General features: G+C 41.6%; 1 protein-coding gene across 1 annotated transcript in view; it reads right to left on the reverse strand.

Annotated features, from left to right (window-relative positions):
* The window catches only part of adam12a (ADAM metallopeptidase domain 12a), a 70,582-nt gene extending 57,744 nt beyond the window's left edge, over nucleotides 1-12,838 (reverse strand). Inside the window, exons 1-2 of the mRNA XM_085760643.1 lie at nucleotides 12,279-12,838; nucleotides 1,798-1,919 (exon numbers count right to left, since the gene is read on the reverse strand). Coding sequence (XP_085616769.1) covers nucleotides 1,798-1,919; nucleotides 12,279-12,384 — 228 coding nt within the window. The 5' untranslated portion in view covers nucleotides 12,385-12,838. The remainder of the gene's footprint in view (nucleotides 1-1,797; nucleotides 1,920-12,278) is intronic.
* Nucleotides 12,839-16,359: the final 3,521 nt, after the last annotated feature.

Below are 16,359 nucleotides of genomic sequence, written 5' to 3' on the forward strand. Positions count from 1 at the left end.
CATGTCAACATACAGTCTCTCCTGTCCTGTGCTCTCAGTCAAGCACAGAAACACACATCCTTCCACACACATAAACACAGCTCACACACGTAGTTCAATCTGGGTCAACTGTGGCAAAAAGCGCAGCTCTGGGTTAAGTCATCCATCACCCCATGTGGAGAAGAATGTCTAGTGGATCATAAGAGGATATGGAAGCAGAACACTTACAGTTTTAGGCGGTATCATTGCACAAACCAAGTGGGACTAAACTTCCTGCTATTTCCTGTTCAAGCAGCTTTCTATATGCATTCTCTGACCTCCCTCACACTGCATAATGTTTATGACAACTGCCATTTATAACCGCAGGGAAAATATGCACAGCACACTGCATGTATGGGGATATTATTAGAGGGGTAATATATTCAAATTAGCACTTTGTAGGTATTCGATGTGCTGACGTGAGGTTTTGTTTAGTTTTTCAGGTAATAAGATCCCAGAGAAACCTTGTGGCACCTCGTCTGTTTGGTTAAGCCAGAACAAATTAATCCACAAATGAATTCACTTAATAGCACAACCTGGAAACTCAAGCTGTGTTCCTAAATCTGCCTGGCAGCCATGTATTTTGTTTTTTATAAAGTCTGGGATTATAACAGCAAACAGATCCAAGGATCCCAGATTTCAAAATTTTATGTTCCAGTGAGTTGTGAAGTGTTTTTCTTCTGCTGTTGAGACACTGTGCAGCTGCCTGTGTTTGAAATGTACTGATCTGAACGCAAAGAGGCAATGACCGCTAATCTCTGCCTCGCTGTATGTGGTCCACACGCCTGGACTTAACTGACTCTCGGTGCTGACACATGAGCACGATTCAATACATCGAGGCTGAGATGCACCATGAAGCTTAAAAATAATGTATAAACTGTTCATTTCACTGCAATGTACATTACAGTTAATCAGCAATTACCAAACTGGGATTACTCATTAAATCAGTGAGCAATGTTTATTTTAGGATGTACTGAGTTGGAGAACATCAGAACATGCAAGCGTATCTAAAATGTATGGTCTATTACATGTTGCACTGTTAATTGGATTTACAACGGTGCAGGAAAATCATCAATGTGACGAATTTTGTATTTCATTTAATGTTTAAAATGTTTGTGGAACAGGTTTAAGGGTAAACCTCAATTTTGGAAGATTCACTACATACTTTTCAAACAGCGGTTCCCAACCTGTGGTCGGAGAGAGAAGACATTGGGCCGACAAAACAGTTCACTTTTGAGGAAAGAAAATACCATCATATAAAATGTATATGTATAAAACGTGTGTCTTTGAATAATGCATAATGACATGGAACCATGGGATAGAAAAGGTTAGAAACGTCTGTTCTCGAGGCAGCTCAACATGTAACACAACAACAGTTAAACGCCGTTCCAGTAGTGGGGCTATACGTTTAAATTTGAGTTGCTGCTGTTTAGACAAATGGCCACAGGGTTGGTTGAAATCAAAGTGGTTCACTCCCTAAGAGAAGTTTTGTGTCTGATGGTGGTGCAAGAAGAAAAACTCCAGAGTGTCGAAATAAGAACCTTTCATCTCCTGGGAAGCAGCGTGGATGCTACAGTAACTGTCACAAAAATGCATTTCAAACTGATCAAGACGAGATCAAAAGTGAAGAGATCATCAGAATAGTGTGCAAAAGGCTGCTAGATTTTATGAAACTATGCTCGATGATGATATCTGGATCAGTGGAGGACAAAAAAATGGACAATTTAAGATAAGGAGAAGAGGAGGAGCTGAAATTTGCAGAAATGTTCTGTTCTTCACCTGGGATTTGAGCTGGCTGATTGGTTTCCAGTCTTGTCCGACGAGCTGAAGAGGTACTGTAGTCCCATAGTGTTTCTGCTTTGCTGTTGGTCTATGTTGAAGAGTCGGGCTCAATAGATTCCCTGTAACAAAAAAAGAAGAAAGAAAAAATATAAATACCGTGTGAGAATACAGAGGAAACTTCAAAGTGTTCCTCCTTTACTCTAAATTCTCTCAGCATCTGGAAAAGCAGAGCATGTCCATCGCTGTGTGGACACAAACAACAGGAACATTTTCTAAACTGATTTCTTACAAACAACACCGATAATGAATTCCTTCCCATTATTAAAGGCCAGAGTCTGGTGTTCATTAGCGGCATCAGGACACAACCTGCCACGAAATATAAAGCGTCACTTAAACAAAATCGCGAGTGTTTGTATTTGATGGATTTTTCAATGTCACAACACAAATAATGATCTCTGAATGTTTCTGCTTTTCATAACTAACAATTATCCAATCTGACAAAATGCCATCTCCGATACATCCTCGCCCCTTCCTGAACATATGTTCACCTCCTCTTCACAGGCTGTCAGTGGAATGGAGCCCGTCTCCCCTGCCATAAAGACATGAACACAACAAGCACTAATCAGCACTCTCGCACATCAAGAGACGAGAGCTGTTTGCCTGTAGCGAAGCAGCACACCACCACCACCACCACCACCACCTCCACCCTCCACCACTCTAGCTGCATAAATCTTCAGGAACGTAGAGTTTGGAGCGAAGAGGAGCTCGGGTTGCTGCTGCTGCTGTGATAACTCCTAACACACAGGGCTAGTGTCCAGGATGCAGTGCAAGGGATTAGACGCAGCTTCGGGGCATTGTTCCCAGCATGCTTTTATCTCCTCTCGCTCTCTGTTCTGACAGGGTGTTAGAACTGAGCCTCCGAACGGCTACAGTTCTTCAAACTTGACTGCCAGTCATTTAAGAACACATTCGTCCCTAAATCCAATATTGATGTCTCTGAGCATGCCGTCGAGAGCCAAAGCAACGAGGGGGAGAAAAAGAAAAAACACAACCAGCCTCCATCCTAAATGAACCTTCCACTTGTAACTGAGACAGAAGCTAGAAATCTCTCTAAGAAGTAGACGATGAGCACTCGCAGAGGGAGGATGCGGTGGCGAGCCAGAAGAGGACAGTGCTAACAGGACTCCTGCAGTAATCAGTTCCCCGCAGCAGGGAAGCTATTTCAGAGTTTGGGTCTCTTACTAAAACAGCAGGGGTTGTTAGCGCCATTTGTTTGAGTGCAAACATCCTAAATCAAATGTTTGCTTGGTTTCTTTTTGTTTTTTGTTTTTTTTTCTTCCACTGATGCTTCATCAGGCATTTTCCAAACAGCAGGGAAACACATTTAGTCGAGGGGGTGATGTCAGTTCCTTCTGAGAACTTTTCGCGTGTGGTTTCGAACATAATTTATATGTTTTGAAACTGAAACTTTGTTCCCAATTAGTTTTGAATCACATTTCAAAACACACACAAACACACTCTTGGGGACGCGCTCGTCACTGATTATTATCGGCACCAGCAGATTCGAGGCTCTTCTTTCGAGGGTTCAACATTCGGAGATTCTCTCACATGACTCATCCAGCTAAAACAGCTGAGTCTGCTTATTATCCTGCCTTAATAACCCGGGTCAGACACAGCGCTCCCCAGCTGAGCTTTGTTCTGCTTCTCCTCTGAGGAAACCACCACTCTGGAGTTCATCACAGAGCTGCTCCAGCTGATAGCGGCGTTGCCAGAGGTGACCAGCTCAGCAGTCTTCATCCAGCTCCAGCCTGATGATGAGAAGCAGGCTCCGACAAGGACGGGACGACATCATACACACACACACACACACATAACAGCCAGAGAAGCATCCTGCCTTCATTAGTCTTAGAAAACCACACCGTCTGGGGGAGGTGGGCATGCTGAGTAAGGGAACGCATGACAACTTCGGAGAAAAGCGCAGATGGATAAACACAACAGATGAGGGGAAAACAGAGAGGAGGTTTGACAGAGAAAGGTCAAGTCCACACTAACACACACACACACACATATGGAACAGCCATCGCCTTTTCTGTGGCATCAGCTCTGAAGGCGAGGTTCACAACCGTACGACATTTGGTTCCTTGACTTCAAAGTCCGCAAGTGAATAACCATTTTGTTAATGTGGTGTGCTATGAGGTTTAATTCCCCACTTATAAATGGCATTATATTAGTGGAAATAGTCTGCAGGCTCATTTCTTTTCCACATGCTTGGGAGAGACATTTAGCAAAGTTGGAGCGTGGCAAGGCCGGGGTGTGTGCACCGTGTAAGTGGCTTTTGTTAGATAGAATGTTATAAGAGCTACCAGAAGCATTAAGGGAGCGATAAAAGTGGGACCAGAACCTGAAGCGTTTTTTATACGTTCAATAAAGGAGAGTGTAAACAGAGGTCTTAATAAAAGAGTGTTCTGGCCACGATCAGCTCCCTTTATGCTTGGGTGTACACAAGGAGAGCTTGTGCCATTTATATTGCCTCAATAAAGTCAGTGCTAGGTGGGAGGATTGTATGTCTGCGTGCGTTGGGACGTGACTGAGTGCGCGTTTGTTCACGTGTGCGTGACTGAAATGTGATACAGACTGATGGCTGAATAAAAGTTATACATTTGGGTGTCCCCACTCAGTAGTGTTGTTAAGAAAAAACAACAAATCCATCATAAATGCTACATGTTGAAGCATTTCAACACAGTTTGGCTAATTGCATCTTAACAGTGGTATAGCTTATTCATACTGAATGATTTAATGACGTTTCAGGTCAAAAAAAAGTGTCTGTGCAGGCTGAATTTGATAGAAAGGAGTTTGGGCGTCTGAGTCAGAGCTTCCTCCTCCTGAGATGAATGTGCAGCTTCACAAGATGATTACCACAATAGAAAAATAAGAGAAAATGTTTATTTTTTTAAAGAGTTTTCTCAAATGTTTCTTTTCCTGAAGAATTATTGCTGAATTTAACCTCCAGCTGTACAACTTGTGATAGGGAGTGGGTGTTTCCTGTCCATAAAGGGGTCACAGGACTAAACATCAGTAAACCTGTGGTCGGCTTTGACGTTTGTGATCCTTTAAAACAAAGCTGTCTCTTGTCACCCCTCATCATCATCACCACCACCACCATCACTAGCTGCACATTTCCGATCAGTAATTTTCCAAAGATTTGAATGAGTCATTTCTTAGAGACACAAAGGAAAAACTATACTGAGTCACTCATACGAGAAAAATGATTTAGTTTGCTCTCATAATTGTCTCCGTTCCCGTCATCTCCACCAGCAGGTTGGCATTTTGTGTCGTGTTCACAGGAAGCACTGATTTGGTGATACGGGGGTGAAGAGACGACTAAATCAATCGTAGGGTTTTTACAGTTTCATCGTTGTTTCAACAGAATTTCAACATGTTTCATTCGATCTTTCATTCAAAGTTTTGGCCTCTTTCAACCTCAACACCTTGCCATGTTTCGCCGTGAAACTCGCCAAATCCGTGCATTCTGGGGCAGCGAACGCTTCCTGATGGTATTTCACAGTGAATCATTCCCTGGTTTTATCAAAGTTCCCAAATGAATGCATTTTCCACAGGCTATGTGCTGTTGGTCCCAGGGAACAGATGAACTTTCTCACTTCTTTGCAGACCTCAAGACGTCCTTTCTTACTGCCCTCTCACAGCTCCGGCCCTCACCAAAACAAATCAACAACTGTTGGGCTTTATTAAACCCCAGAGCCTGCTTTCTCGCAACCAACCGCAACTCACTCCTTGACAGGCAACCATGAAGTAATGTATTCATAACAGTCTATGCTTTTCCAACACAAATGGCATGCTGTTCTTTTCATCTGCACACTTGATGAGGCCGTGCCCCCTACGTGTTCAGGTCCTCACTGAGATGGGATACAGGCTATACACGTGTGCACACATCAATAAAGAACGCTCCTAATCTTCGGCAACCTTGTCCAACGGCTGGCACAAGAACACACAAGGACACACCCCAAAGTCACTCTGACAGCAGTTCTTTTCGATCTTGAAAACACGTTACATTGGAAATGGAAAACAACGCCTCTGACAGCTTGAAGGAGACTCTTTGACATGCAAAAATCCCTCGAATAGCACAAAAACAAACACAGAGGAAACAGCCTTGTTTGACATGTGTGGACACTGTTTAGTTGCAAGTCAAACCTCGAGGCGGGAATGGGCTTGTAATAAGGGCATGTGGAATTAATTAAGGCAAAGAGACAAAGAGAAAAAAAAGACATATTACAAGAAAATGCAGGTTTCCTCATGTTCCATGAGGAAGTGTGTTCTGGATCAAGTAAATCTAATAAAAAAAATGCATCAAGTGCCTGTCTCAGATATTTTTACCCAGATGCATTGTATGGCTTTAATCAGGGCACTGACTGAGTTAAGGACGTGAGCCAGCAAAGACTCTGAGCCAAAAGTTGCTTCTGACATCAGACCATGAGGGAAAGTTTATGGCTATTGTTCATTTAATAATGGCTGATTGACAGGCATTTCACAAGCTCAATTTATCCACGATCCCAGTGTGCAGGTTATGCTAATTCAAACAGAATGGTGATTGGGGATAGACTGATGAATGATACATCGGGTGGAAGACCCATCACGTTGACACGCTTTCATAAATGACCTTGAGGACGAAAGCAATGAACTCCACTCCCTCTCCTTATCTCTTTCTCCCTTTCATCAGATCTAAGCCCGTGACTAATCATTATTGTCTTTATTGATTTTCTTTTTCTTACGCAATCAATGAAACCCTTATTTTATATCATAGGATGCCAAAACATATCAAGTTCCAAAAGCCCAGGGGGAGGTTGTCAACCTGCCTATTTGATCAACCAACAGTCCAAATTAAGGGGAAAAGGCTGCACCATTTCTTGTTTAATGTTTCATTGATTCTGTTGGTCGGGCAAAACAGGCTATTTTATGGTGTCCCTAGGGATGCTGAGAACTCATGATGAGCATTTATAACCATTCCCTTTATGGGGAATATAAAAATAATCCAAAAGGTTTATCGGTCATGAGGGTGGTTGCTAAATTATAGCCTCAAATGACCTAAACCAGAAAAGAAAAGCAGCAAATTCTCACGTTTGAGAAGCAGGCCCTTAATGTTCTGTTGATCACCTAAATGACTAATGTTCACTCGCTCCCTGTAATTTGTTACTTGAGAATTCGGTGCAGGGTTCATGGGGATTACAGAGCAAAGGTGAAAAGTGCCTGGTAATCTTGGCTCGACTCCACAGTCAACATCTGACCCATTTGGGGTGCATTATGTCAACACCTTGAGGGTTGTACAAGGAAACAGAGAAACCTGACGGGTGACGTCATGGTAATAGGAATCTGCACAAACTGGAAAGGGGGTCTACTTAAATTAAATCTAATAAGGTAGCAGTGTGTCAAACGTCACAGCAATGAGAGTTGTTAATGGTTGGATTTATTGGTGGATGATTTTTTTGGGTCATAATCAAGCCGTTTAACACTCGACTCCCTCTGCTGGTAAATAGCTCTTTTGTGTGCACTCTCTCTCTTTCTTTGTGTCTCCATCTCTCTACCCCCACCTTGTCTACTGAGCTCATTTACTGTCACACCAGCCTGATGTCAGGACATAATTACTCTATGGGAAATAGATGGTCCTGCAGCTAAATAATCCTCCTTGGCTCAGCAGGAGGTTAATGTTGTCCTGAGAAACCAGCGCCATTGCGCCCCCGTTGGGTAACGCCATTACGCCCCCCAGCTGCAGAGACTGTGGTCGTTGCCTGGCACGGTGCCCGTGTGCCTCGGCAACAAAGGTCAGAGTCGGAGGGGAGCTTCTGGAGCAGAGCTGTGTGAAAGCTTGTAACTCCTTGGAACCCCTCTCTGTCATGGGAAGCACATGTCTGGCGCACATTCAAAGCACAAAAACCTCAAGCCTTCTTAGAAAGACAGAGAAAAGGAAAGGGAGGGAAGCTGCTATATCAGGACATCAGAAGATCTCCATGTAGTGTAAACCATGTCCTTACCTCAGTGGATAGAGCCATATCAGTGTCTGATGATACACTTAATAAGTAGACTGAACAAATTACGCCATGAAGTTTGATATTTAAATTGAACGTATTCAAGTTAATTATCAAGCAACAAAGCAAAGCATGAGCTTTTCCTGGCTGTGCAAACTCTCAAATTAGTGATCCATGCTCTGACTTTATTGCTTTATCTTCACCAAAGTGGTAAATTGTGTGTGCAAATCTGTTATTTTTTCTTATAACACCTCTCTGTTCAACTCTGTGCAAACACTAAGATTTTACCAATGTTCTTTATATCCTTTTAAAGTGAAAATGTTTGGTTTCTGGACTGTGGATCAGAGAAACCAAGCCATTTTAAAGACTTCAGCTTGAGCACTCTGGTGTTTTATGATTCAAAAAAGAAAAAAAAAAAGAAAGAAAAAGTAAAGAAGTCTAGAAATGCACCTTTCACTAGGTGTTTGACAACATTAAAAAAAACACCCAGCCCAAACTTTTAACAATCTTGGATTGGTCAATGTTCTTACTTGAAACTTTCGTCCATGTGTAGCTGTTTGATGTGCTGCTTGCTCTGTTTCACTTAAAAATACATCACAGGTCCGCCAGAGAAACACAACTCAGACGGACTCAGAGAGAAAACAACTGGCAGCAGCTCAACCTCCTCTGGGCCAGGTTGTTAGAAACTCACTCAGGTAGGAGGTGACCTGTCTTGTTCCTTTTAACACGTCTTAGTATTAGGAATCATAGAGCCCTCGAGTTGCTTTGTCCCTTCTCATTGCAGGATAGTGAGGTGAAATGTGGGTGGATGGTGTATGCGAGGCTGGAGGATAGATTATCTGGAGCTGAGACGTAAAATTATGTGTTTCAAATCTCAATGGAAGACAATGACTGTATGTACACATGGAATCCAGTCAAAACTGGGTAATGTTTCCCATAGGATCTACAGGAGTGTTAATCTGGAATTGCAATTAGTTCCTATTTTCTTCAAATCCTTAATACTTAACGCCACCTACATGTCACTGTGTTTCAAAAGCTGCCAGACTTAAGATCTTGGAGACACATGAATAGGTAGATGTTGATATGATTTTCAAAACACAACAACATATGAATAATTAACATGGACCGTGTGAAAACTGCTGTTTCGCCTTCCTGTAAATTAAAAATGTGTGACTCAAGATATCTGCTAAAGCTGCTTATATAAATATTTATGACACTCAGTCTCAGTCAAAGAGGTGATTAGGGGTAAATATTCAAAATAGACACATCAAATGTTAACATGTGTTAAGCTAAGTGAATCAGGTGGCATGAAACATGATTTCCAAGACGTACACAACAATAACTCCATGTGGGAATAATTCAACTTTCAATGTTGTGTTTACAGCCTCGAAGAGTGGTCGAAAAAGTAAGTTATTGCTGTGGTTCTCATTTTGGCCAACAGATGTAGCAGTTTGCAGCTAAAACAATAGATGATGAGCCTGCTGGATGTTAATTGCTTTGCAGTTAACAACTAGAGTTTCAGCTAACACAACCTGAAAAAACAGCCATCTTTAAGCTAATTGTCAGGACTCAGTGGAGACCAAAGCAGAGCTAAAAGTTCAATGTTGTTGAATTAACATTTGTCAGAAACATGTGTTTGAATTAATGCTAATGTTGCTAGAGCATGTGAAATGTGTGCTAAAATGTTACTTATAATGGACCTTTTTGACAGCAGGAGAAGCCCAGGTGAAACTAATAACATTAGCTCACTACCATTAAGTGCTCCAGTGGGCCATTACAGTGAACCAGCATGCAGCAAATAGCCAAGCCCGGGAGTGCTAATATTAATGTTATTGATTGCACCTTGGCTTTTCCTGCTGTGACAGGTCAAAGGGTCTGTGACAGAAAGGTCTATTATGGATGTGTTTTTCATGTTGTTGTGTAGTTCTTTTTGTGCTCTGAAAAAAAACTGCTACCTGACATTTTCAATGTATAACCACCACCATGCAAAACACTGTAACCTTTTTTAAGCATTAACTACACTACACCTTAGAGTACCACAAAACGAAACATAAGAACTGACCAGAACAGGTTTATAGACTGTCAATGATTTTTTTTTTTTTTTTGTGAAACACTGATGGAGTGGAACATGAACTACCCCAGATAGACAGACAAGAGCCAACTGGGCTCTGACCAGACAAGAGAAGACGCTCAGGAGAGAGGCATGCTGAGCTCAACTATGACCTGTCTGGGTGTGATAGTCTCCGATGAGTGAGTCCAGAGGCAGCATCAGGTTTCAGCTTGCATGTTCAACTTTTGTTTAGGGAGGTCAAATGAGTCCAAAGCATCTTCGAAGAAATTAATGCAACACATGTAGGGTCGGGCCAGAAAGTCAAGATATCCTCTCCCTCCTATATAAATATCCCCAGTGTGGAGCAGCAACTGGTTGATCAATCTGTCTTAACACACAACCAAACACCGGTCGACTCTTCTTACCAGCCTCCTGGGTCTTAAATATCCTGAGCCACTCATCTGGAAGATCCAAATCCATTCATACTGAAAAGATACTAAATGCCTCTGACTTGAGATGGGTCACATCATTGTGATAATGTCTCTCTGGGGGAGGACACTGTTTGCTGAAGGAATGTTTTACTATAGTCCAAAAATATATTCTCAGCTCAACTTTCATTAGACTAAGCGTGCAGCACGCAAGCTGCATGCAGCGCTCGAGGCAGAGGCAGTCATGTTGGCTGAAGCGGTGCAGCTGGCTAGTAAATGCTGGCTGACACTGAGTGTGTCAACCATTGGAGGAAATCATTCAACAAACGATCCCCAGCTACGACAGAAACATGCACAAGACAAACAGGGAGAGGAAAACCGACAAGAAAGCTCAGGGAGCGGTGTCATGAAATATGAATGCAAACATGACATTGCATGGAGGTCTTTTCTTAGCACACTTGTTTTCTGATGGCAAAGACAAAAAAAAGTGCACAGAGCGGAGACAAGGTAGAATTTCATAAGACATGAGCACAAGCAAGGCTGCCAATTATTTTTCATTAATCGCACAATCATTTTGTCCAAAAGAAAAAGAAAAGAAAAATATTCTTCTCTTAAGTTTTGACATTTGCATATTTTGAAGTCAGCCGTCACCCGGCATTTCACAAGGTTTGATTATCTTTCTCTTTTAACTTCAGCTCCATCTCCTGTGGGTATTAACAAGCACTTGTTCACCATGCATCCATTTATCTCAATCAGCCTGAATCACCCCCAAGCAGGTAAATACGCTGCCAATACAGATCTGCACAGACTTTCTGTGGCCACAAACGAACCAGCGATGATAGTTTTCAACGGGAGTGAACTCATGGGAAAGAAGCATCAAGGCCAACTTCTGACGAAGATGAACGGTTGATGAATAAATGAACAACTTCCGCATGCTTCAATCCCAGTTTTACACATTTGCCCTTGCTGGTAATTAATTCCCAGGATTCCACGCTGACTGTCGTGACTGGCAGTGTATTTGGATGTAAAAAAGTTTCTGGTAGAAGTGCACCTCCTCCTCTTGCCACTGTTTCTAAAAACTGTGTGTAGCATCCTTGTTGAATCTCACCTGGGGCACGGAAACACTGGTGACTGAGGTGTCATGAGCCACAGCCCCAAAGGGTTGCAAACACAGTCTGAGACACAAACACGAGCACAGACATCACATCTCAACATTGACCCACAGCTCACAAGCAGCTCTTTCTCATTTGCTGCTGGGTCATCATAAACACAATACACACAATCCAGAGGCTTCAATATACTAACAAGAGAAAAAAAAGACTTCCTTTCTTCTGATCAAACCAAACTATTGATTTCACACATGCTTCTGAACCGACCCTGAAATTCATCTGCAATTGAAAAACTGAAGCAGCTTGTGTCTGAAGTATCTTGAAAAAAAACTGAAGTGTGCTTCCACTGCTACCACTGATTACCAAAGAGAGTTTCAGCATCATCAATTATACAGCATCTCCTCTCCTCTGAGGTGTAGGCTATACACAGGGTGGACTGTGAAGTAAAAAAAACTAAAAAGATGCTCTGCCATTCACATCCAGCTCGGCTCTATTTGAGATAATAGATTTAGAAAGCTTGTTTACACTGGAGATGTTTCATTCTGCAGAACATATGTTACAGATCTGTATTAATAAAGGCTTTCATAAAACATGATGTATCCAGAACAGCCAAAGGGGAGACATGAATGAATAGAATAGAATGCATATTGCATGCAGGTTAATTCAAATATCAAAGGAAATAAGCAAATAAAATCTTTTTCTTTGGTGAAAAGAGCTTTTTTAAAAAAAGGGGGGAAAAAATGTTTAAACAATCTGGAAAACAATACATTCACTACTTTTGCACATGGATCTTTGGTTTTTGCATGAAATGCAAAGTAAAATTGACACCCTCATCATCTTCTTCACCTCTTACCTTCAGCAGACTTGGAGAGCACACCGTCACACACCGATAGAGAGACCCATAAAGCCTGAAGTGCTGTCAAAATAACAAACTTCAGGCTCCGGCTCCCGGGGTTCATGATGCCCGGCTGAAGCGTGGACGGGACTGGCTTTCTACTGTTTGACTGCAGCTCCAACCATCATACAATCACAGCCCCGACAACAGCTGATGAGCAGCAAAGAGCAAACCCCCCCTCCACTCCCTCCTCCTTAAAATAAAACGACTTCCTGAAATATGATCAAGTATGTCAGCGGTGCTTTCGGAAATCCCGAGGACAGCTGATTCAACTCGCGCACTTTCCCCATTCAAAGGTGTCCAAGTCACGGGCTGCGAGCGCGCGCGCACAGGAAGGAAAAAAAGGAAAAAAAGTGAGGAGCTGAGTGAAATGAGCGATGAAAACATTGACAAACACACAAACCGCTGCTGTGTCAGTCGCCCACTGGAATGACATCAATTCCAGGGCAATTACTGGCGAGAAGTGTTGTCTTATGAGTGGGGACCATGTGCTTCAATGAGACACTCCGCCAGGTCCTAACGCCACCTCGTCCTCCCACAGCCATCAACCGAGCGGCGACAAGCTACCGGAAACAACTAACACTTCACTTCCGGTGAGAGCTTTCCAAATAAAACTACAGTAATTACTGTATGTTTGCACAACAATATCAAAATAAAGAACATATTGAATGTGTATATAGTATATGTCCAAATGTGTCCAAATAAGAGCAGTGTTAAGCTTTATTTAACATGAAATAAGACGTAAACATATTTACATTGGAAATACAGGACATCCTCAACTCAGTGTACTTTTTCTTTCAGTTTGCTTAACCTGAACTTTGAGGATGTCCTTTCTTCAGTTGGAAAATTTTGACAAAATATGTTTTGCTTCGCTGACTAAGCAAACACTGGTGCATGCACCATGAGTGCACGTCACAAAAAGGCTAGTAAGTCATGATTATTTTTGTCAAGTAGGCTAACAAATTGTTTTGCATCTGTTTAACCAATATTTCATTTCCAAACAGCTTAGCAGGCATAGGACCTTTTTATATAGTCCATGTGTAGGACACAGCCATAACCTTTTATTTTGAAGGCAAAGCAAATCATTTCTGGTCTGTGGCTTGAATCCGTTGCTCAGCTTGATCCATGCACCGAGCTTGATTGGCTTACACACACTGTAGCAGCCCACACTAGTGTAAATTTGAATAATAAAGCCTACACAGCCCTCTCTCTCTCACACACACACACACACACACACACACACACACACATACACACAGATGTTCTTATGAATGCATGCGTGGAAAAAAAAAATGCAGATTTACAAAGCCTGCTGAATCTGATCCAAGCTCTGTTCTCTATGTACAGAGAACACACATCAGACAGTGGTTTTACTTTGAACACATCAGTTGTATTTGCAAGACTTGAAAACAGCTAAAGACTCTGAGCTGCCATTGCTTTGATGTAAAAAGAAAAAAATGATTACATAGGGTAGTTCAAATGGACATGTGCACATGATGTGTTCAAACACTGCTCAGTTATGCTCTTCAGCATTTGCATTCTGCATTGCAACACATGGCAGAAAACAGTCTCTTGTCCACATACGGGCAGGGTTCCTGAAAGCTTTTTCTTCCCCACAGGAGAAAATGAGAGTAAAATAGATATAAAGGTATTATATGTATTCAAGTATACTATTTCAGAAACAATGCGCTCCCATCTCAAAGGTTAAAGCAGCACATATTGTTGCCTCACTCCATTTGAAAAGAGAGCTATAGGTTGCACTCGAGTGTCATGATGCTCAAAAACCTCTGTTGCGCACATCTGTCATTTCAGGTTCAAATATGAATGTAAATAATAGAATAGAAAAGAGGAAAATCTCTGCATGTTGATTTCACTCGAACTCAACATTCAGCCAAAGGATGTTACAAAGAGCTGATCTTTTGCTCATTTTAAGAACCAAGGGGTGTTTGGAGGAGGATGATAAGGTGCAGGGAGTAACAGGCAGTGAAACAGGACTCTCTGTTGGTGTGCTAGAACAGATAGTACTCAATAATAAATCTCAACTGTTGGGAAGTTATTCCAGCTCTCTCCTGTCATTTTGACAATGGAGTTTGGGCAAAAATATGACTTTTGGATGCAGATTGCACGGTTTCTGCACATAAATTCAACAAAAGACAATAAAAACAAGCCACATATAAAACACATATAATTAGATTAAAATGTAAAATACAAAGTTTAAGTATAAAGTCTTTTATAGGTTTCACATTGCACAATAAATCCATCTTGGCGGATAGACATAGATACTTGAATCAAGAGTATTCTTTAAACAGAGAAAACACGCGCAGTAAATTATGTTCTTTAACCAGCATCCATGGTTTATAATAGTCTTATTCTAATTCCTAGTTTGAATTTGCTCATTTTAGAAAGAAGGGAACAATTATAAACCATGCTGTTATTAATACTCCCACTGTCCAAATACACCCACACTGAATATGCGCCGACATGAAATAAGGTTCTCAGAAACAGTCAGTAGTAATCATCTGTCTTCTCCAAGACACCAGCGTAAATTTAGATGGATGAAACAGCTGGACTATGAACGAAATCACACAACTTAAAGGCTAATGAGTAAAATAACAATTAAGGCTAATGAAAAGGGCATCTGCTGTGTTGTCTATTAGTCTGAAAATAAATATCCACACATCTCACTTTTGATTTATCCCCAGCTCCATCATGTTGTTGAGCAGCACATTCACTACGGATCAAAACACACAAATCTAAATGTGCACTGGCAAGCCCCAGTCCATCATGAAAGAAAGAAGACAGAAGCTCCATTCAAATCGGCACTGTCCATTAACAGGGCATTTCCAGTGAGAAGGGGTCACATTCCTCCATCTTACGGCTAATAGCTGGCCCTGAATAATAGCAGAGCCCATTCCAGGCTTCTGTCTGCTTATTGGTTGTATAATGAGGACAGCTGAAAACTCTCCTGGATGGGACCGACTGTGGAGCATAATGAATTATTTTGTCTTATATCACTGCTTCACATCACATGAGATCATGTGAACGTGGCTGCGTGAGGACATCGGCGCTTTTGTCGTGCTGCAAGAGGTTACTCTGCATCAGATTACATGGAGTACTCTGCAGAGGAAGGCAATTTGCAATCAAGTAAAGACAAGATAACACTGATAAACAAAATACTTCACTGGTTTAGATGTTCCATCAAGAGGATATCAGGCATTGTGATGTCTGATTACAACCAGAAACAGAGCGCTGAGACATGATTTTACATATTCACTTAGACCATCTTCATTTGTTATTGTGCACCACACGAGCGACAGCTGGGACTCAGAGGTAAACATCTGCTTTTTCTTCCAATAGGAAAAATCAATGCCAGTATTTCAAAAACACTCAACACTGTTTTGAAAGACTTTTTTTTTTTTTGCCTGAATATTTTAAGACACTTCTGCCCATCTGGATTTTAAAATCCAAAAATCCTGCTCCAGCTGTGACAGGGCAGAGGAAAGCCCTCTGTCCCAGTTGGCCTGAGATGAGTCTTCTTACCCTGCATCACTTACTGTAGTGCCTTAATGGACATTTGATTTTCTAAACTAAACAAATGAAGGGAGATTTTATTCTGTGTCAGTGATTTAAAATTCTTTTTATTTCGTATTTGTCATTTTGCTTCTTTTGCCCAGCCGCAAGTGAAATTTTGACCTCTGCCCTGCTTGTTTTTTGTTTTTCAGTATCTGCAAATGTAATCAGTCTTCAATATGATGTCCAAACGCAACCTCCATGACCTTACGACTTTACTTTGTACCTTTAAATATTTAAAGTTGCAGTTTCTAGGCATTGTTTTTCTATGGCAATTCCTTCTCTTGACATGAAAGAGACATGGATTCTGGACACCCATTAGGAGTTTTCAGATGAATTGTGGGTAAAAGGCGTTAGATGTGATCAAAACATGTTCTACCAATGGTAAACTTCAACTTATTCTGCTTAAAGTCATCCATCAGCTGCACTTTTCTGAGACCAAACTGAAGTTTCCCCCCGTCTCTGCCAG

This window comes from Trachurus japonicus, chromosome 19 (assembly GCF_045865225.1).
Source record: "Trachurus japonicus isolate A0001 chromosome 19, Traja_1.0".
Lineage (NCBI taxonomy): Eukaryota > Metazoa > Chordata > Actinopteri > Carangiformes > Carangidae > Trachurus > Trachurus japonicus.